At 40.2% G+C, this 22695-nt stretch overlaps 1 protein-coding gene across 1 annotated transcript in view; it reads right to left on the reverse strand.

The window, feature by feature from the left end:
- Nucleotides 1-22695, reverse strand: part of MCTP2 (multiple C2 and transmembrane domain containing 2) — a 102778-nt gene that overhangs the window by 935 nt on the left and 79148 nt on the right. The window contains exons 17-21 of the mRNA XM_086471848.1: nucleotides 19558-19680; nucleotides 16608-16649; nucleotides 5970-6079; nucleotides 3774-3883; nucleotides 1400-1497 (exon numbers count right to left, since the gene is read on the reverse strand). Coding sequence (XP_086327974.1) covers nucleotides 1400-1497; nucleotides 3774-3883; nucleotides 5970-6079; nucleotides 16608-16649; nucleotides 19558-19680 — 483 coding nt within the window. The remainder of the gene's footprint in view (nucleotides 1-1399; nucleotides 1498-3773; nucleotides 3884-5969; nucleotides 6080-16607; nucleotides 16650-19557; nucleotides 19681-22695) is intronic.

A 22695-nucleotide genomic window follows, 5' to 3' on the forward strand; every position in this document is an offset into this window, starting at 1 on the left:
TCATTCCTCCCATAGAAAATGGTTATCATTTTCCTTGGAGAGCTCAAAGGAACCCAAAATGATAGAAACCACTCAAGCACATGTTACAAATGTAAATGTTAAATAAAGCATAAATAGAAGAGCTTATCTTTAAACCTAAACACTAAAAGGGCATATGCAAACCATCACTGCAAATCCAGCATGCTCCACAAGAGCGTTGACAAAAAAAATAAAAATACACTGAAGCTTAACGTGTCTATGATCAGTTCTGTTTAGCTTTTTTCCTCCCACCAGTCTATGGTGAGATTTCTCTCGTTATTAGTGCTGCCACCAACCAATTTGGTGGCCTCTTGAGATAAAGGTCACCAGAACCCTTTTCCAACCTTGTTTCTACCAGATGCCTCAGCACTGCATGTGGGCAATTATTTTTCTGTCTCCCACAGAGTAAAATCACTCTAGGCGAGATTGTGATCCCCTTATTCACAGTGAGCAGCACCTCACTGTGAAAGTACCACGATTCACAGAGGTAGGTACAATGTCAGTGGGATCCAGAGCATCAGGATCAGGGCCTGAGGACACAGATTCCAGTTGATTAAAACAAAAGAAAGAATCTTTTATACTGTGTGGCTTCGCTACCCAGCAAGACTATTTTCCTTCCTCCAAGAGAAATAAACAGATCTTGACATTCTAAAGGACTTATTGTTCAAATAACTTCCAGGAAGATAGGAGAGATTACTGAAGACAGTGTTGTTGTTTAAAAGAAATAGGAGAAGAGAAGAGACTTGACCGAAATTGAGGGAGGACAGATTCTGGTTAGATTAAAAGTTGTAATACCATAATGGTAGAAGATTGATCTGATCAACCGCAGAATATTTTATACACATCTCAAGGCTTTCTTTAAAGAAAAAGATGAGCAGAGCATCATCTAAGGAAGGCCTGGAGCTCAAGGTGGGTGGGGAGGAAGAATTTTGAGGGACAGCTGATGTGAAAGAAACCACAGCAAGCACAAAATCACGGAAATAATGCCCCCCTCCCCTCCATCTTGAGAAAACGGAGAATTCAGCAAATCCTTTTGGATGGTTATCTCTATCAAAGAGATTATTTTTCTCTTCCCTCCATACAAATACCGGAGCAGAAAGGTGACAGAAACCATAGTTCAGTAACCACGCTGGGTGATTTTCCAGATCATTTTTAAGTAGGTCTTTTCAGGATAATTTTTCTGCAATCATTTTCTCCTTCTGACAAAGGATTTTGGCTCCCATCTCTTCTAACACCCTCCCCCTCCTCCCTTTGTGGATTTTCCCCGATTCCTTATCTCCGTTATTCAAAAGTGCACTGGCACCGTATTCCCCAAGCAGAGCACCCAGCCGCTCTCAGTGCTGCTTGTTGCCTCTGTTGGCGGTGGCCATTCATTACCTACCTTTTGAACATCAGATGGTACCCTGGAGAGGAAATCTAGTAGCTCATTATTGTCGATGGCATAGGGATTTCTAAGCTTCTTAGTAAATTTATTTATGCCTAGGAAAAAAAAAAAGCAAACAAAATAACATAACTCTTTTCTATTCCATTCCTCCTAAATTGTTCCAGCAAGGTGAAAAAGGAAAGAGGAATTCACAAGTAAAAATTAGTGTGAAAACAGTGCCTCTGACTTAAAGCCACGCACACGTTCTCTGTCATGTGGAATCATTCACAAGTGCCTCTTGGAGAAAGTTGAGGGCATTATTTATAAAGGTATTTCTCTGCTTTGGGGATCATCTGTTGTCAACAACGTGGCAAAAAGAGATTGCAGCATGCATTCCTTCTGGGTGATACTGTGGGGAGAATACACAAATTTGCAGCCAAGACTGCTGTTAAATTGGCTATCTTACATGACCAAAGACATTCCTTCTCCTCTTCCCACAGAACTGGAGGTCTCTGAAAAATAATTGGGCAGGATAAAGGCTTTTTTCCTTCCATTTCTTCTGAAAATGAAAGCTTCCCTTCCCCATCATGTCTTGTAGCTTATTCTCTCTGTGCAGAACCAGGTTTGACTAGTCGGCCATACTATGATGCTGTGGGAAACTGTAAAAACTTACCACAAGGTTTACTTTAGTTTGATCTTAGGGTGATTAATTTGGCATATTAACTGCAGCAACAGTGCTCCCTGTCTCCATGGACTTAGTTATGCTTCAGCTGTCAGAGGTGGTCCCTAGTGTGGACAGAAGATCCATGGGAGTGTAATGGTCATATTATTGTGGAGTTCATGAGGTCTTCTCTTCTCCTCCCTTTGAGGAAAGGGAGCGATGAGCAGTCCTCAGCAAGCACAATCTCTACTGCATGGACCGGGATGAGAAAGGGAGAGACCTGAGCACCCTTCTTAGCTCTCCCCTTGTGCCAGTGCAGCCACTTAACACCCTACTGCCACCACTCCCCCACTGAGAAATGGCAACTAGTAGCATGGGTACGTAACATGTGAAGAGCATGTTACGTAGAAGAGCAAAGGATCATTAGGCGAAGAAAATCAGCTAATCCGTTTTAAAGAACAGCAACGGAACTCAAATGTTGGTTCCCTCCAAGGATCATAACACAGCATTCAATTCCATCGTGCCCCTGTCCAAAATCTCACAGTAGTTTCCCTGAAAGTGATTTCAAATGCGATGGCTGCTCCAGCCTTCTCCTCTCTCTGAAATGTACCTGCTTCACAGCTGAGATTCTGCTTTTAAGCCATACACTTGTAGCAAAATGCCAACACCATTTTCTGTGTACCTGATTTTTAAAAAACAGAAAATACCATAAGGTCTTTTAAGGCCTTGCCACAGGGTAGTTGTTTAACATGTATCATATTTGAAGGCCCTGTCAGTCTAGATGATGTTGAACGGATGTATAGTTTTCATGTACTCACCATGTCCTCCATACAAGAACAGCAATATTTTGTTACTGAACTTTTTACTCCTAGCAATTTCTCTCCTTCCCTTTTGCCCTTTCTTTTGTTTGATTTAATCCTTTATTTCATTTATGTTTTGCCAAAGAGTGGCTTTTTGTACCGCCGCCTTCTCATTCCCTCCTTTTTCTGCATGCAGCAGAGCTGAGACAGCAGCCGATGTCTCAGCCCTGGAAGGGTGATGGGTGCTCCCTACAGCCCAAAGCCACGCTGGGGCTGAGTGTCAACGGTTCGGTGAGGATTACCTGCACTAAGTTCTCAGCCACTGCACCTCAAGGCTGAGATAAAAGCTATCACCCTAAATAAGACAGAAGGTCATTTTGAGATGAGGAAAATCTTCAGCAGCTGGAACGCCATCTCCTTTTGTGAAAGTCCATCTTACTCTTCTTCATAACACCACCCGGAAAGTATTTTAAAGCTCCTCTTTTACTTCCTGGTGTACCTTCATACAAATACATGCTGCTCCTCCTGATTGCAGGGGAGTTAAGATGCAAAAGGCTACTGTGGTCCAGGCCTCCGTGGTACAGCTCTTCAAACATTTCTTGTCTACTCCCTACCAGTTCCCAGCTGTGGGGGTCTAGAACAAGCAAGCTAATTACTCTCCTGCAGAATAATAATAATATTGAAAGTAGGTTATCTAGACTAAAGTTCTTCTTGCGGTGCTGTCTGAAGCTTATAAAGAACCCTAAGAAAAGCAGATCATTGGATTACCCAAGGGCAAAAAAATGGTAATTCTAAGAAGTTCATAGCATATTTATTAACCTCAAAGCAACAGCACTTGATTGTCTATGTAATAAGTCATTTAAAGCTTGTTTGATGCCATTCTGTAAAGACGTATTTATTGCACGCAAATGAGACACGGCAGAGTACTTACCCCAGATCAAAACAATGTACCTCAGCGGTACAAAATACAAAATGACTGTTGCTGCTGCCAGGACCAAGCAGGCCAGGACAGAGAGGAAAGGCACCGTCCAGTTGAATGTGCTGTAAAGAAAACCAAGAACCCTTCTCAATGTTTCTGCTCTTGGACACTGCTTGTACTCTGCTACGCAATAAAAATTTAATGACCTCTTTGCAGCGCTCGCTGCACTCAAATGCACTGTAAATTGTAAATCTGAGCTGGCTCCACTGGGCCACAGTGGAGATGACATGGGATGTGTGTCAGTGCACGACTGAAATGGGGCAAGTAGCCTGACTCAACCCCGCCAATAACTTGGAATGGATTGATTATGACTGACGCTAAACCTTAAAAGAGCAGTTAAAGTCATTTCTCTGTATATTATTAGGGATTAACATTCCATATAATTCACTATTGATACATTTGCTGTTATTTCATTATGTTTTCAACAATTCCTTACTACATTGTATATGGGAGGCTGTCTTGGGTAAGCTATAGTATGCTAGCAACAGCCCAAGCTTCTGCACACCACCAGCTTCCCAAGGGGTGCACTCTCAAGAGGCTCAGTCACCACAGTCATTCAGACTTTTGCAGCACTGTAGCACAAAACAAAAAAGGACTTTCTTTCACTCGGACCACTCACGTAAGCCCACATGGACTTAAGGTGAGCAGCTATTGCTAACACACCTTTGAAGTTACTTTGTCCCTGTGTGCCCTTGTAAGATACATCTCTACAGCATGCACCAAACATTGAGATACCTGGACTACATGAATGCCAATTAGTTCATAGGCGGATTTATGGATCTCGGCATCTCTGTTTCATACAATCTGCCTGCTAACTTCATCACATCATGATGACGGGGAGTAGGAAGAAGAGAGAATCAACGTGGACCACTTATCAGGCTATAAAATAAGACAAACTTCCCTTGACAGATAAAATTAATAGGACGCTAAAAGAACTACTTTTAAGCTTCAATAGATGTATTAAATATTAAGAAAAGATAGGTGGGAGAGGACCCATCATTATCAATCAACGTAGCTTAAGCAAAAAAAACCCAGCAAAACAGCTCAATTCAGCTAAACTGTTAAAACTCCCTATGATTGTATAACTAGAGTGACAGACGGAAACTGTAGCACAATTCAGTCTGTCACTTACAGAAAAACTTTGGTGGCAATTTTTTAATGGTACATTACTGTTGAGTTACAACAGAATTCTTCTGAAATTACATCGGGCATCCACATTAATACCCAATGTGTTCTTTAAGACCATTGTTACCAAAATGAATACAAGAACTAATAGTGTTTAAGCGCTCTGAGTCTTCCTGCCATGCAGCTGGGCAGAACAGTGCCCTGTTCATAGACTGGAATACATCTTTGGGCCACTTCCACCCCAGCTGGGGTGTCCGGCATGGAACCACAGCACATGCGTTTGCTGTATTTTTAGCTTGAACCCAGCTCCTCACTAGAGTGGCTTGATGACAAACCATCACTTTGTGTTCAAAACAGTAAACAATGTGGGTCAATTAATCTCCAAGAAAGATTGGGTTATAAAAGTTTGTGTGGGGGACTTTTTTAGGCTGTTCACCTCCCTGCTTTGTAAGGTCAGGAATACCCTATCTGCCCCCCCTTGCGATGAGACCCAGAAAACCCCCTTCGGGCTTCCTTGTGGCATCAGCAGGAAGCAGACAAGCTCAAAATGGCAAAGAGAGAAGAACATCAATGCATTGGGCAGGGAAAAAAGCGACTGGTAACCCCTGTAGCCAGGCCAGGGCAGGGAGGGCATGGGAAAGGCAACAGCAATCATCAGTTCCTACCTACTTTCCATGAAGGAAAGTAAAAGAAACGCCTGATGCTTCTGTGCCCACATCTTCAAGCAATATTTTCTCTTGCGTGGCATCATGACTACCTACTCCATCACAGACAGACAAGACCAGAAATCTGGGCGAACGGGTGAATGTGAGAGCCTTGTCAGCAGAACACATGGCTTCTCTATGCTTTGGAAAGGTTTTTGTAGTAAAGGATGCCATGAGAAGAATGAACAGTGGTAGGACTGGCCAGGCTCTCCTGCTGCACGTTGCAGTCATTTTTGGAGAAAGAAATCAAGTCAACCGTAATCCTCCTGACTCTGCTCCATTGCAGATCATTGCTAAGCAAGAAAAAATTATCACTTACTTTTTAATCCTCTCTCCAAATGAAGCTATTTCTTCTAGGATGCCTTGAACAGCTATGATGATCTCTTGGACCATGTGGATTCTCTCAATTAAGCCCTTTTTCTCAGATTCCTAACGAAAAAAAGGAAAACCGAAACTTTTTATACATTTGGTATTTGTCAACATGTTCATTTGAAGAAAGTAATATTCCCAGTACTGCTGATGCATCCATGAACTCAAATAGATCACTTGAAGGAAGGAGAGAACACACACTCTGGGTTTATCACATACACTTAACACGAAGACATATAGTTGTCTATATTTTCTTCCTTTTCCTCAGCACACGGGCAGAGTTTTCTACATCTTCTAAGACAAATTGGCTGCAGGATCCTAAACCAGGCTTTCACTGAAGAACCCAGCTGCACGCCAAACCAGAAGAGATGCTGAGCACCCCTGAGTCCAGCTGACCTGTAGGGGAGTGCTGGGTGCTCAGTGCTTCTCACGAAAAAGCATATTCTTGTGCAGAACTTCTGAATACCACTTTTCTGAGCTTTGTAGGCTCCCAACAGCTATGCTGTTTTCTGTATATAAATTAGCAGCAAGATAGCGAATGCTACATTTGTTTGAACATTCTGTATACAGAGATCTATTCTTTTACTGGGGAAAAAAAAAGAATCAAAGGAAAAAATGTCATTTTCCTTTTACAGAAGCCATCTCACAACTTCATTTCTTACTGCTTATTTTAGGCAACAACATTACAGGACATTACTACACATGTGCAGAAATAAAAAGGAAGCACAGAATGAATTAAAAATCAAAATGACTTAAATCAGCCTTGGAAATCAGTATACAATTATCAGCATTCAGCATTTCTTTGCCAGCAATCTAACACACATACAGGCATGCAAATTGGTGTGGTTGCAGATATTCTAGCAAGAAATCAGCAAAACATTCACTTACTACAAAATGCAGAGCCCTGGACACTGATTTTTACATCACATTTAGACTCTCCCAAATCAGCCCAATTTTGACATTTTAAGTTTTGTTTTAACCAGTCAGTGCCCAGAGAGGGGAGCTGCTGGAAAAACGCTCATTGCATCCATGATCTTCTCTGTGGTCCTCAGCAGCCAGGACAGGGGAAAGGATGGGTAGGAGTAAGCCAGGGCCAGAGACACTCAGATCAATGCTGCTGCAATTCTGCTTCTGTGTTGTGAACCCACGTTATTTCTCCATGCAGGAGAGAGGGTCAGAAGCTACTTAAAGTTGCGCTGAGCCAGAGTGGCGAAGGCTCATTGCTATAGCTTTTTGGCACTACCATGCTGCGAGAGGGTTTGCGTGCATCTGAGACAGGGCACTGCACCGCACCGTTGTGTGCTAGGATAACATATGAACCACCCTTGGATGCTGAGAGGCAGACATGGCAGCACAGCCCTTGTAACCCTTCGAATTACTTACTGCCCATTTTTCTTCACAGTAATTTTTGAGTTTAAAAAGCCAGCCAAAACCACCATGGAGTTATCAAGCTCCAGACATTTGAACATTTGCCTTTAGGTTGCAAGTGAGTGCACAATGAATAGAAGCAGAATTTTAAATAATCACACATTTGGGTGTGAAAAAAGAGTATTTTTACATTAATAAAACAACCAACAAAAATGAAACCCTTGGGGTGTGAAATAACCCCAGACAAAATAAATAAATAAATAGTCAGTTTATGTGAAAATAGCACCAAAAAGTCATTTTCACACAACTCCAGTTATAACCTTGTTAGGCTCAAATGTAAATGACACATTAAGATTATTTTTAACTATTCACTCACTAGAATGTTACAGCGGTCCCTTAGCCATCGCTGGCTTTTTTGCACCAAACTTGGAAGCAGAAGTTTACGAGCAGTTCATACAGAACCAGCCAGTGGGAATTTCATTCTGTCCAAATTCAGACAGAGGGGTAAAGAAATCACTTTAGATAAAGTGATATTCCAGGGCAAGCCTACTCTTGCTACCCAGAGCTGCAAGGAAGATCATCTGTCAGGTCTATCTGCATCATGCTGACTTCATTTACACATCTTCGATTGAGCTTAGAAACGTGGTGATAATGCAGTTTAACCAACAGAACATAACTTCTGCTGCAGCCACCAAGCAGACTAAGAAAATAAAACAGAAACTACCAGTTACCAGGATATAATGACGATTGCATGCATATTCTTGCTTATCATGCATTCTAAAATCACCCCTAGACAATGGCATTTTCAATTTATTTATATATATTCAATATATATGCCCAACCAAGGAAAAGGCAGAGACAGACTGGGATTAGAAAGCCTTGTAAATGAAATCAGTTATTAGAGAGTAAAATAAGCTAGCAACGGCCCTTGCAGTATAACTGCAATATGTGTATGGAATCATTTCAAAATCCTGGATATTTGTCAATGTCTTTTCTTTGTTATTATTGTTTTGTTCTGGAAACCTGCAGTCTGAACACATCTACAGGATGATTAGGTCAGTGGTTAAGCAACAGACAAGCAGAGAAATGTAGTACAAGAAATGGGTTTTTCCAAATTATTTAGGTTTTGGAGTGCTGTTTATGCTTTCTGAAGTCAGCACCTCACAAAACACTGTCGGAACAGTAAAAGAGTTCATAGTCCACCCCACCAAGATGATAGTCACTGGTCCATATTTATCAATAAATGGGCAACTGTCATAAAGAAAGCTATAGTTGAACATTACAATATTTGTGGAAAACGTCAAAAATAATCCTAAATACATTTCCCACTAAACACAATTTCCCACCTGTGCAAGGTCCCACCACCCAGATAATTTTTATCCACCGTCCTCAGGTGTCATTCCTTTACTGATTTATTTTGGACTCAATATATTATGCTGCTTGAAAACAGGATTTGGATACCCATGGTTCAAAAGCACAGCTCAGCAGCTTTTGCTTGAATTAAAAACAAAACATCCTGCCTGTTTCTGGCATTTTTTTCCTAAAACCACTCATGAAACTACCATTCCTTCAAGGCCTTTTTCTTCTTTATTTCTTAGCTGATTACAGCACTGTGGGTGGACCAAAACTAGTCTTCAGCCTCTGGGAAAGAATTAACTCCATCAAAATGAATTTACAACTGAGAATTAATTATATAATCAGTGTGTTACTTCAAATCTTCCTTGCATATCCTGATTTTAAAAAACCTTCGTTTCTACATTAATTGCCTGAACAAAAACACAAAAGGGGTCTTACAAAAGATTAAGCATGTCAGGGGAAGAAAAAAAAAAAAGCCACCAAAAACCGCCCAGCAAACACAGAAATTAAGTCTTTTGTGTCCAGCTAATGTACCTCAACTTAAATTTGTAAATCGAGACATCAAATCTCTGCCATACTGAATGAAAGGTGCTTCTAGATTTTTCTATTTCTCAAATATGTAGCTGTTAATAAACATAACATGTAAATGCACTCAAAGGGGTACTACAGCTCTGTGATCTTCCTTCCCTTCCCTACTATGTTACGCTGCTCCCAAACATTCAGGGACAGTTCCAAAAGAAACTATTATGCGACCACAAAACTGAGGTACTTCCAATACCGCAGACTTTAAAAGCGTGTGAAACACGGGGCAGGCCAGGAGAGGACATCTCCAGCACTAACGAGCCAATTCACGATGGGTGAACCACGATTGTCAGAGCTGGGCTTGCAAGGGAAAATTGTAGCACCTATGGAGGAAGAGGCTGAAGGCAAAAATTACCAACTGTCTGCTCTGCAACAAAGACCAAATAATGCTAGTTACTGCTTCTGCTCTAGCAAAGCATCCATTACTGAACTGAAAACTTGAGATCTAACTTCTTGTGAGCATTTGTTTCAATGATTAATAGCTTTCATCTTTACAAAAAGCTGTTCCCTATTTTTCAAACCTATCCTTCAGATATTTTTCCTTTGGAGACATCCAAGTCAATAAGGAACACTCCAAGCACAGACAATTTTTAATGCTGTTCGCTAAGTGTCTTTCTGGTGTATACTGGAAATATCATATGCACGCAACTAAAAACATAAGCTTGAAGCCACGAGGAAAGTCTAAATACTTGCTCACTTGGATTTCATGTAAAACACTCACACAAAAAGAAATCTTGCATGCAACTTTCAAACAAGTGGTATTCATCAGCAGATTTTTGGCATGCCAAGGGAAACTCAATATATAATGCTGAGGAACACTTGGGGGCAAGGATGAGGAAAAGGGGAGGAGAAAAAATAAATAGGGATTAATGCAAAAGGAGGAAGAAAACAGGATACAGGCAACTAAGTCAGGAATGAAAATCTGGCATATGCTCAGGAATTCGAAGTCTGCCTAGCCCTAGGCTGGCTTAACTTTTAGGATCAGCTTTTTTTACAGTAGCTATCTCATTATGCCACTGCTGCTACAAGCACATTAGAGCAATGTTTTACCAGGATTTATCCAATGTACCAGATATGAATTCCCCAGTGTATTATCTACAAACAAGATTGATGGAAAGGGGAAAAAAAGGAAAAAAGCTCAGGCATGCATGCCTTTTTGTTCCACTATTATTCTGGGGTTTTTATTAAAAAAAAAAAAAAATCATGCTGTAGTTATTTACAGAAAAGCAGACTTAGCTAAAGTTGCATTTAACTTGCAGCTTGCTCTGTGCTAGACTACAAAATTCCGACTCTACCGGCGTCCAGCAAAAACCTGTGCCAAACAACATCTTAAGGCCAAAATACTCATAGACGAAGAACTTCTGAAACCAAAAAGATTTCATTGGATATAAACAGCAGACCACTGGCCTCTATTGTCTGCAGGGAACACTTCACTAACAGCTTCAGTCTAGCAGCAGAACGAAGCTCTTGTGGGAGGTGGTAGCCATGGAGTGACAGACAGTCTCTTGGTAGCTAAAATGAATTCCAGGCAGAGCTTTGGAAATAGTCACCACAGCAACCTTGAACTGGATCCTGCCTTCGTTGGGAGCCAAAGGCGGCTGAAACGAACCCAGCAATCTGCCTTGCTGAGTCACTGTCTTGCCCTGTGCTGCAATGTCTGCTGCGTGTCGAGGAGGGCTTCTCAGCACTTCCAGGAGGATGGGTACCCGTAGAGGATGGCTGCCAGACTCTGAGCAATTGCCTCGTGCAGTCCTGAAACTGTGCATCACAGGATCTTTTTGTTTATTAACACCATGCTGCAAATGTGCCTGCCTGGCTGTGGAAATTTAGCAAATCTGAGTGTACTTGAAATAATTACCAAATAGAGGAAATGCAACACATACAGGTCAATTTATGCTCTCCGTTAAAAAGGTGTGAAATCTGGAATAATTCCACCAGAGCCAATAGAATCACTTCAGATTGATACGAGGGAGAGAACCATTGGCCTTAAACGGACACATTTTAAAAGCAATCCTACAGCTAAGGCTGGGGGAACACTGGCTAAAACACAGAAGATGACCACTTCACGCCTTGTTCAGCAATGCTCCACTTTCTTTGCTTACATTAGTCGAATTTCCCCTGTGCACAGAGCACCAGCAAAGGTCTCCTAAGCCCAACTCAAGAAAAAGCTTATGTGGAGAGGCTTAGGTCATAACTCTCTCTCTCTCTCTCTCAGCGCAATTGCTTTCTCTCAGCACAGGCATGACACGGAGGGGGTTTAAGATGCATTTTCTTTACTTGCTCACGTTTTCAGCGACATGTAAAGTAACCCAAAGTCTGGTGGTATTGCTACAAGTTTTTAAGCAATACTGGTAGTCACAACAAAATAAAACACCATTCAAGTGAGGAACACGTGCGTAAGAAGCAACAAGAAAGAAGCCTGAATGGAGATAAAAAGTCACAGTAATCTTTGATTTTGAAAAAGGAAGAGGAAAGAAAACATCTTTGATCAAAATAAGTGCTTTCTCCTGGAAATAAACGAGACCTAAGAACAATCGTGTAGTGATTAGACTTAACCTACTGGATCATCATCTATAATCTAGGTAACGCATTTTAGCAATTTGGAGAAAGACAGACCTATTCATATATCTGGCCAATTCAAATTTTAACAACATTTTAAATAGTTGGAATTTTTAAGGCACAAGAACTCCCTGAGGTTTATGTGCTCGGCCAGTGACCTGCCTGGTGCTACTTCCTATTTCTCCAGAGATTTAGAGAAGTTACAGTATAGGCTTACCCACCTCCAGGGCAAGAGGGAGAATTTTAGACTGCCATAGGCCTGCTAAGGTTTCTATGAAGGGCGAACCACACCACAGTCCCCAGCATATTTAAGTCAAGTGCAAGCCCCTCCTTTCAACTACTCTCCCATCACTCCTAAACCTATAAACGGGTGGGTCACGATGCTGAGACAAGGATTGTGCTAATTTATGGGATGCCTATGGACAAGAGCGGTCCTAAACAATGCTGCAGAGTAAATAAGGAGACCGTTTATCTTCCAGTTGCTTGTAGACAGGAGGGTCCCAAGCAAACAGCAAGGAACAACCAGAGCAATCCCTGCACTCTGTCTTAACCAGAAGTTGATTAGGTTAATAAGAAGCTTGCAGAAATCTTACAGAAGCTATAATTGTGTCTTAAGTGATACCTGGAAACTTGTATTACGCTTTAGTCAAGATGGTTGCAAGACCAGCTGACGGTGTGCTTAGAAGTGCCGCATCCTCCAGCTTTGCACCCAGCATAACTCAGGCAAGTAGCAGAATCTGTCCCTTAGGCTTTTCCATCACTAACAGATTCATGGTCTGCGCAAAGACTCATTAGGAAGCAGTGAGAGAGGAGCCCCAAAGAGCCAACTGAAGAAAGAACAGAAATTTAAGGGAATGCCTACACGAACACACACCTTGTGGGGTTTTTTTAGGACTTGATCTTGCCCATAATTTTGTGGAGCAGGTGGCTGCTCCTTGTTAATCTGAATGTACCCCGTGTATCATGGGGTATTTTCAAGTCTTTACCATAATTTCTCTTCAGCAATCTTAATGGGAGGTGTTGAAATACTATATTGCAGTTGTTGTACTGAAGAGAAAAAGAAAAACTAATGAAATTATTTATACTTCCAGGGAAGAAAACAATGAGATGATATTGTCTTGAATGACCTTTCCTAAGTATGGGGATATAGCATCTTACACAATAGACTCTTGGTTCATGTTTCAATTACTGACCTTTACTGTGGAGAAAATTAATGCAATTTTCATCGTAATCCACCCGTACAAATAAGATCCATACGGAAGGTTTCCACATGCTGAATCTAACTCAAATGGAAAATGTCAGCTGTTTGCTACTGGATGAATTTGACTTTAATTTGTTCGGCTGGAGTCTTTTTGAATTGTGTTCATAAGACTTGGTATATTTTTGGTACCTATTTTTGACAGCAAATTTCCTACAGTAGAAACTGCGTTTTTCTTCTTTGGGGATTTTTTCTACTTTTCTTTTTTCAGATACATGATATACTAAATATTTCCTGGAAGTTGCCAAATAATTTGGCTTAAAGCCACAGTGTCATCTGATCCTTCCCTATTACATCCCACTAGGCCAGCAGGGCTACGTTGGCTTACCAACCGGATAGAAATCCTCCACAAAAAAAAAAAAAAAAAAAAAAAAGAATTGTTGATTTAGTTTTGTCTCTGACTTTCCTTTGAATCGGTTACCAGACCTGGAAGTAGTAGTAATTTGTCTGGTTTTGAGGAGATGCAAACTTTTATCCAGACCACTTAAGATCATGAGAAGATTCCAAGACTCTTTCCAGTCGGGTGCTACGATACATTCATTTGACAGAGTAACTGTCTGCTCTTGAAGCTCTACAATCATTGTCAAAAGAGAAAAAAAAAAAATAGTAAAATAAATAGAAACTGTCAACAATCAGACAACTTATTTTGAGCTGCATGTATATACCTTTCTACTGGCAGCAGAAAGATGTTTAAGTGATGTAATTTTAAAACAATCCTTACTCAGACAGCCTGACAGACCCCAGAGCTGACACGACACAGCCTGAACTGCATGTCCAAGATGGCACAAATCCGAGAAGGCATTCATCCACCAAACAGCTTGTGCCAAAGGGACAGAGCGCTCTTATCTTTTACAGTCCTCCATGCTAGTATTTGAGGAGGGGTGAGGGGGAAAGAAAGGGGGAGTTGGCAATTAAGCCCTGTCATTTCAGACAGATAGTTTAAGTGGAGGGAGTTAATCTGCTCTTGGGTTTTTGAACTAAGTGTCTGTGTATTTATAATTTGTAAACAGTTCGTCTCTTAGAGGGTGTGTTACAATTCCCAGAACATGGTCTGTTATGTCTAACATGCAGCAGAACCCAGAAAGGCTATGTGTGCGAGTATTTTGATACAGCACGATGATAGGAAACAGAAACAGTGACCTCTTATACCACAACCCAACTAGCAGATTTCAACTTTAGAAGCTGTTGTATTAGGGAGGAAAAAAAAAATACACAGACTTCTTTTTAAAGTATAGTTGTCCGTTTAAATGTTGACATTGCCATGAGATAATGTCATAAAGTTACATTTTTCTTATACTCCCTAGAGAGCATTGGCCACCCTCAGATGTGGAAAAGTCGCTTAGAATAACTTAATGTACTTAAAGATGCAAGTCAGTGTGCAAGCATGATCCATCACTGATGCAAAAGGGATAGACCCAGGACAGGACAAAGACATTAAGGCGATGCTCCACAGCACTTGACATGGGACACATGTAGTGGCTGGCAGTTCTCTCTCCTGGTAATTGTGTGTCAGAACTCCATAAACCCAGAACACTAATATATCAATTAATACAAGTCATGAATTATTATTGCTGTAACATTAGGAAATAGAGTGTTATCTTGACAAGAAAGCCTGCTGGTGGTGTTTACTGCGGGTAGCTTTAGCCAGTGCCACCAACTTGCCATTTCAAGGAGTCACTCCGGCTGCATGAAGCGGAGATCGAGGCCCTACAAAACGGTAGGGCCAAATCATCAGCAGCTCAACACTGACTCTCAGGAGTTTTTCCCAAACCTGTATACTTAGTTAAAAGAAATCAAAAAGAGAACGACAATGAAGTTGGCTGTGGGGGACGTGGCGGGGCCCAGCAAAAATGCAAAGTGATTAGAACCATATTTAAGCGACCCAGTTGTATTTATAGAGAGCTAAATCTAGGGTAAATGCAACCTGGAATATTTTGGCTTTGCAGCAATTAATCTGTTGCACGTCACAGGAAACAAAGGATTAAATACCTGTTTAATACATTTTTACTATTCTTTTGCCACCTCAGCACTTGCAAATTAAAAAGTGGAATATTAAAAAACCAAGAAAGTACATGGTATTGGTTCCAGTGTCTAAGTTACACCTTTAGGCATCATACAAAGAAGATGTAGTGTCAGTACTTACAGGTGTCTAGCTTTGGGCACCCACAAACCAGAAATTATCCACTTTCAGAGATACACAGCATTCCTTTGAAAAAGATGCAACTTTAATTTAGCAGCTTCTGATGAGTTCCAGAAATTGGTCCATTTAGCTGACCAATTTTACAATGTAAAGAGTGAATTATAAATGAGAACATTTAAACAATTACTGTGTATTGCCAGAAACTTGTAATTCAACTCGATTGTCTAAAGTTCACTTTATAACTTTGATGGATTTCTGGTTGCTCATTAAAATATAACCACCACAGAAGAGCAGGTTAAATTTAAATAACTATTCCCATCAATTAGTCTGCTAAGCTTCAATTCTAGTGTCTGTGACTGAGAAGAGATAAGGTGCACTTGCTAACTGTGGTATTGATTTACTTCTCAATGATCAACAATTTCACTGTAACACTCTTAAAACACAGAATATTCAAGAAGAGGCTTATTAACTTAGTATGCAATTTAAAAGTTTCACATTGCCTTGTGAACATTTTCTTCCTAGCAGCTAATGTTCCTTTGCATGCTGTTGCTCGTTAAATAATTCCTCACCTTTTAGCTTTAAAGTATTTATAGATTATCAGATCCTCCTTCACTTACTTATGTTTTTTCAAGCTGTATATATTAAGTTCTCTTAATCTTTCCTCATATGTCATGCCCTCTAATTCATTTATCATTTGTCACTGTGGTTTGATAAACTTGAAAAAAAAAAATCCAATGAATTTTTCATAGTGAGAAGAATGACTAAGTACGCTCCAATAAAATAAAAAAACAATCCTTGCCAATTCCAATTCTTTCTACATTTTAGCCGATGAGCTAAACCAGCTTTTTTTCCCAGGCTCTCAAAGAAACGTTGATAAAATTCTAACTAGTCCTCCACAAATCATACCAATTCTAGCCTACAGAAATGGAAACGCCAAATCATTTAGGGAAAGCCATTAGTACAGAATGTCACCCCACACTCGAAATGGAAGCAATGGGGATTTTACACACTTGTGCGTGTCTTTGCGCCTCGTCCATCCATACACATCCCTGTAAGTGCACACGAACACGCGCCTATTGTGGCTTCAAGCACAAGCTGGGGACTGCTCAGACCCAATTATGTTCAGAGGCCTCGTGTAGCCACTATGGAACGTTACACAAACCAATCTCTTCGTACTTTCAAATTTGCCAGTCAGTGAACTCTTAACAAATGTTTTCCCAGTTCAAACAGATAATAAATGAAGATCTCATGGAGCTCGGATGGTGGGTTTGTGCTCTCCCACGTTCCTTCTGATTCCAGTTAATACAATCGTGAGATATGCTTACCTTGTCATCTTCATCCTCATCTTCATCCAAGCCCATAAGCTCCTGCAAAAGCAGATGTCCATATTACAAAACACTACACTTATTTTTCAATGACAGGCAACGTTCAAACAGCTTATGATACTCCCACAAAATTTCTTATACAGTTTTCTCCCACTTCTATTGCAAGTCATCAAAAAACCCCACCACTTTCACCTTTCAGAAAGAATGTTTTGTATTCAAGGACCTTTTTTTTTATGATATCCTGAACAAAAGCGTGCAATACCCTATACAAATTTTAAGTCTAAATAAAGCATTAGTGGCTGTGTCCAGTAGTTTGAAGGCAACAGGCTTTCAAATTCATTGCCAACTTTTACTGTCTGTAAACAGCTTTGTTCTTAGTCTGACAAATGAACCCGGCGGTATGTCAAGGCTGAGGACTCTATACTCAACTTGTTCCGTCCTCACTGGTACAATGACTGCTCCCTCTCTTTAGGGCCATTACTGAAAGATTAGACTTCAGAAAATACATTAGTATGAACATAATCAATCTCATGACTCACAGCCAGATTTCTATGCAGCATTATCTCCTCCCTTTAACTTCTATGCTGACAGGTAGGCGAGAAAACAAAAGACTTGGCTAAGGCTTGAAATTAGGAGCACTTGGCTTTCAATTCAGGTATTTAATAAGCTGAGCCTTTAACAAGGTCCTCCAAGTTTTTCTTGGTTATTTAATAGGTACATTTGAATCAGTGTACTACAAGTTTACACACCGCAAACATGCAAAGAATGTGAAGAATCACAACAAAAAGATGTTTTGGATCTGGGTTTTTTTTTTCGGGGGCGCGGGGGGGGAGGCACAGGGTGCTTTGTTTGGTTGGTTTTTTTGTTGTTTTTTTTTTTTTAATTTTTGTTTTCTTCCCCAGCAAAGCAGTCACATTTAGTATGCAGGAAGTACCAAGAGCTCAGATACCCAGATTTAATCTTTGGCTCTCTGGAATACCCTGAGCAGCTGAATTAACACTGATCGTGGTTTACATTTCTATAGAAGCTCACCATCTGTAAACCATAAAACATTTTACCAATATGCACGAATTTAGCCTCCTGGCAACAGGATCATGCGTACAAGGTTAATACTGTTATTCTCATTTTATAGCACAGAAATCAGAGAGGATTTGAGGTCCACTTTTGCAAAAGCTGTTGCTTGCATTCCTCTCTATACATGAAATGTGCATGCTAGCACACAAAAACCAAAGGTAGGGCATATGCAGCCAAGATCTGAAGAAGTGAAAAATAAATAAACGACTGTGTAAAAAGCAGTGGTATTTTGAAGAAAACCTTTTCTCATCTGCAGGACAGATGTGCCTAGGGGTAGCACCTGATTGTCTATTTTTGACCTACAGATGGTTAGAATCATAGACACACATAAAAAAGAAATCAAGTAATATTAAAGGCACTTTGACTACTTGTTCCATATGATCCCAATCCTACAAAGCACTTAGGCAGATGTGTAACTTTGTTTATGCAAAATGCACCCCTGAATTTCACAGCATCATACTGCTCGCAGAACTTGTCACAAGAAAAGGGCCCACTTTCTGGTGGACCTTTCTTCAGTATTACTATAATTAACCTGTATTTTCAGACACAGGCTTTTTGTAGTACCCACCTAAATTGATGTACTGTTCAATTTTGCTGACTTATGTGAGACTCTCCTCATCTGAACACAAAACAAACTCACCACAGGATGAGTGATTGGTGCTGGAAGGTATTCTCTGTGTATTTTTTCCTGGGTAAATTATTATTATTTTGTCTATCGTATTTAAAACAAAAACACCTGTTTGCCTGGGTTTCTTTGACATGGGAAGTTCTTATTTTCTTGAGGAAAAAGTAGTCACTGAAGATACACAGTATCTTTCTATATTATTCGGGACTTGGCTGAAATTGGAGAAAAGCATTTCTTTTAGAATTTGTTTTCAAATCAATTCTATGTCCTGGTCTGGATAATGCAACTTTTCCTATTTTCTAACCATCTTTCCACTTGGGAATAGATGAAAACTGAACTAGGAGGAGCTTTTCTCACTAAAACTAATAAACCAGCTTTTGGTCTTTTTACTTCTAGGATATTATTTCTTTGTATAAAATCCACTTGATTCATTGGGGTAAAGGTATTCTTCATGGGTACAAATGTTAACCATCTTTTTATCAAAAGTTAGAAGGAACCTATAACTTGGCCTGTATTTCATTACTGTACTTATCACACATTTAAAACCATAATATTTTGGACATCCATTAATTCACTTTCATTTTTAAATGCATTTCCCATTATTATATAAGTAAAGACAGTGGTCAACATCAAACAGCATTTCATACCCCAACAGTCACACTTTTCTATGTTTTACAACATATGCCATAATTATTGTTGTATTTGAATCTTTTTTTCACCCAGATCAAGTTAAAAAACTGAAGGCTAAGTTTCTGGGGGAAAAAAAAAAAAAACCAAACATTTGTCATTTAAAAGTGGAAAGTGGGGAGGAGGAATAAGTGCTTCTTAAAGTCTCAGATCACAGGACAAGGTTTAAAACCAACTAACTTCTCTTTTGGCTTCTATTGACTTTCCTCTTTTGTGAATCTTGAATCAACACCGTGGTGCAAAGCGTAAGAGCAGTAGGGGCACGGGTTTTAGGAACTTGTCGCTTTGTAAGTCTTTCTTAATTCAACTCAGAAATGTTTGTAGTTATTTAGTAAGTGAAATCCCCCTCCTACACACTCTCATTGTCTTCTCCTGCTACTCTGAATGGTTTACTCCTAAATTGAATCATGAAAAATCAAGAGGTTGAGGTATCTTTTCAGTAACTTTGAAATAAAAATGCTGTTTAGCTACACAACTAGATTAATACCATTAAAATGCATGACATTTTGCTCAAGGGCAAATTCAAGCTGGGTCTGCTAGAAATGTTACTGACACTTCACTTGCCTGGGCATCTTGGGTGTTGTTGACCTTCCCTGTAGTGACGAGGGAGAAGTTGTATGCAAAGAGCACCAGCAGAGCCAGGGGCACCATGTACAGTTCCACGCTCCAGACGGTGACCACAAATACCTGGGAGAAATAAAGCAGCAGAAGGGAATACATACAAGTGTTTAAAGATAAAGATATATATGAAGGCCTTTCAGTCATTATCCCTATACACGTTCATCCTTGAATCTCTGTTAACCTCATTCATATTGTTATTTTGGCAAAGGAAATCTGGTCGCAAAGCATGCTCTCCTCCTATTCTGTCTGAATCCATTAGGCTGCCATTCATTAGCTTCTCCTCCCCTGTTTCTGGTGAAGTACAAGGTCATGAAAATAAGGTTAGTCCGAAGGTTTTATTCACTCCTTCCCGGGACCCCCCTCAAGCCTAAAAGCCCTTTGTCCTTAGTGCTAGTGTATAACAGACCCACTTATAGAGATAAACCTGCTCCACTTCATCAAACCCTAATTGCCAGGGGGTCTTTCACAGGCTAGAGGAGAGTTTCTTCCTCTTGTACAACAGGAGCCATCCAGCTCCCTCATCACTCCACAGGGCATGGTCACCAAATGCCTCTTCACCATCAATCCTATGTTCTTGGCATAGCAGCACAGAGAAAGGACCATCACCTTCCAGGAGGCAAGGCTCTAGGTTGCAGGTGATGCATTATTCTGGAGACTAGGCTTACGGGATCCCTTTCCATTCTTACACCCTTGCCATTTTTCAGCACAGCATATTCTAATTTCACTGGTTGCTTGGAGTCTTTCTGCCCAGAAACAGAATGAGTTTGTGCGTTTGGAGTGGTATCTGGAAAACCCACTAATAGCAAAACCAGAAGCCAAATTTTGAAGTTCTGTTCTGCAAATCGGATCAGCAAAACCCGTTAACTAACGTGATGGGGATTTAAAAAGCACTTAGGATTTTTAAAAAAAATTATACCAAGCCAAACTGAAATCCTATCTTACAAGTACCAACCATACCTGAACAGACTGCGAACTTGGAGCGGTTGGCAATGCAAAGTTAATAAACTAAATCCAGAACTGCTATAAAATGCATGTTGTGATCCCATTTCCTTTTCTACTCATACATAGTGTTTCCAGAAGAACTGCCTAATGCTGGTAGTAACTTGAAGCTATTTTAAACAGTCTCTTTTAAAGACAAGGCACAAACACATTTATCTGATATTTCTTCCTCCAAAGGAACCTGGAATGATCAGAAATAAAAATCACACTTTTAGAATAATACAGGCAGGTGAGAATGAGTCAGATCCGGTTAATGTATCTCAAACTGCAACAAAGGAATAACTCTATGGGTCATCAGAAAGCTAAATCTCTACCTTCCTTCATCCTTGGCCCGTCAGACACTACATAGAAAGGCAGCCCTGGCACTTACAGAATGGGCTATTTATGGCAATGTATTTTGTGTAACGGATCTGAAAGTCTAACCACACTGTACCAAAGAAGCACTTCCCAGTGCATTCAGTGGGGTGAGAATTTATACCCCTACAAAACAGCAGCTGTTGTAACTTTTGAACAAAAAGACTTGTCTGACATCAGACAAATGGCCAGTTAATATCTACCAGGGGCCAAACATAAGCCAAGAAACAACGACTGTATCCGTAACCCTGCCCAAACAGCAGTTGCATTTTCTAGAGTGAACCTGATTTTATGTTAGCTGTTGCTATGCAAGGAATTAAGACTGTCATCCTGTTCTTGGCATTTGTAGGCCAGTAAAACAATCTTTGCGATATATTCATTTATAAAGTGGGCTGACGTCCAGACAATATATCCACATATTACTGATTTGCAGCATAGGAACGTAGAAAAGGATTTGGTTTTGATTTTTTTTTTCTCTTTTTGATCTTGCTTTTCAACACAGTAAAAAATTAGAAGTGAAAATGACTCCAACAGCCACATCTCATATATAAGCAAGGCCACAGAAACACAAGAATCCTGGCCAAGAAGGCATGGTACTTGATCTGTCTTACAGGAGTCTTGCATGGCTTTAGTTAATACAGACTTCAAAAACTGTGATATTCCAAGCTAAAAAGTCTTCCATAATTGAAAAGTTCTAACCTGAACAAATTCCTCTGAAGCTATTCCAGCTCCCTTGGATGAATCTCTACTTGCTTTGTAAGACAAAGTGAAGGCGATACCAGCTCCTGTCCTACCTCAAATGTCACTCTAAAGAACAAGGACCTGTTATTGTACATATCTATACAGATATCTATCTCAGGTATATATAGACAGATAAAACCAGGCACACACATATAAATATACATCTGATCCTTATGTAAACTCCCTCATGGAAATTCATATTGCCAGGTATTAATTCAAAACATTTGCTTCAGCCTGTTGGAGGAGGTTGCATTTACATCATCTCCCTGGGGCATCAGCAAACTCAGTCTTCTCTTAACACAGCAAAAAGACTCCTCCGGCAGTCAGCGAGGCAAAGTCCTACAGCAGCCGATGAAGCTCTTGAAGAACCTCTCTTCATTCATTCAACTGCAGGACTTGAAACAATTTTAGTGCATCTCTCACCATCCTATATGAACATCACTCTGCTCAGTTGTAAGTATAATACAACCTTGCAATCACAGGTCATTTAGGCAAGATACAAAATCAAGACCTTGGTGATTTTAGATCCAACAGTACATTTTGTGTATTATTAAGTTTCAGACCTTAAATAAAACTCAAAACTTAATTACAAAATCCCACTGTAGTCTCAATTGATAGCTGAGGCATACTGTTGCTTCCTTTCTAATGCTGAGTGGTTAATCAGTTGCTGAGTTATAACTCAGCGATGCTTTGATAGAGCTCTCATCTCCTTAAGAAGAGTTGCTTTACTGCTGCAGACACAGTAAAGGGAACTTTCATTACTGTGACACAGCACAGACACAAGACAAATTGATTTAGGTATTCAGAAATTATTTAGCCTCGGAGGTATGGGAAATGATTGCCGTGAACATACAGTATATAATAAAAGTTCAGAGGGTGTTTATAAAGTGAATAGAAATATTTCTGCATTCTAACAGCCTTCTGAGTAGTTCTGCACCACCACTTTTCAAAGCAGTTCCCTAACAGGCCTATGTCCTATTTTATCAA

This window comes from Leptosomus discolor, chromosome 11 (genome assembly GCF_034619465.1).
Source record: "Leptosomus discolor isolate bLepDis1 chromosome 11, bLepDis1.hap2, whole genome shotgun sequence".
NCBI classification, from domain to species: Eukaryota; Metazoa; Chordata; class Aves; order Leptosomiformes; family Leptosomidae; genus Leptosomus; species Leptosomus discolor.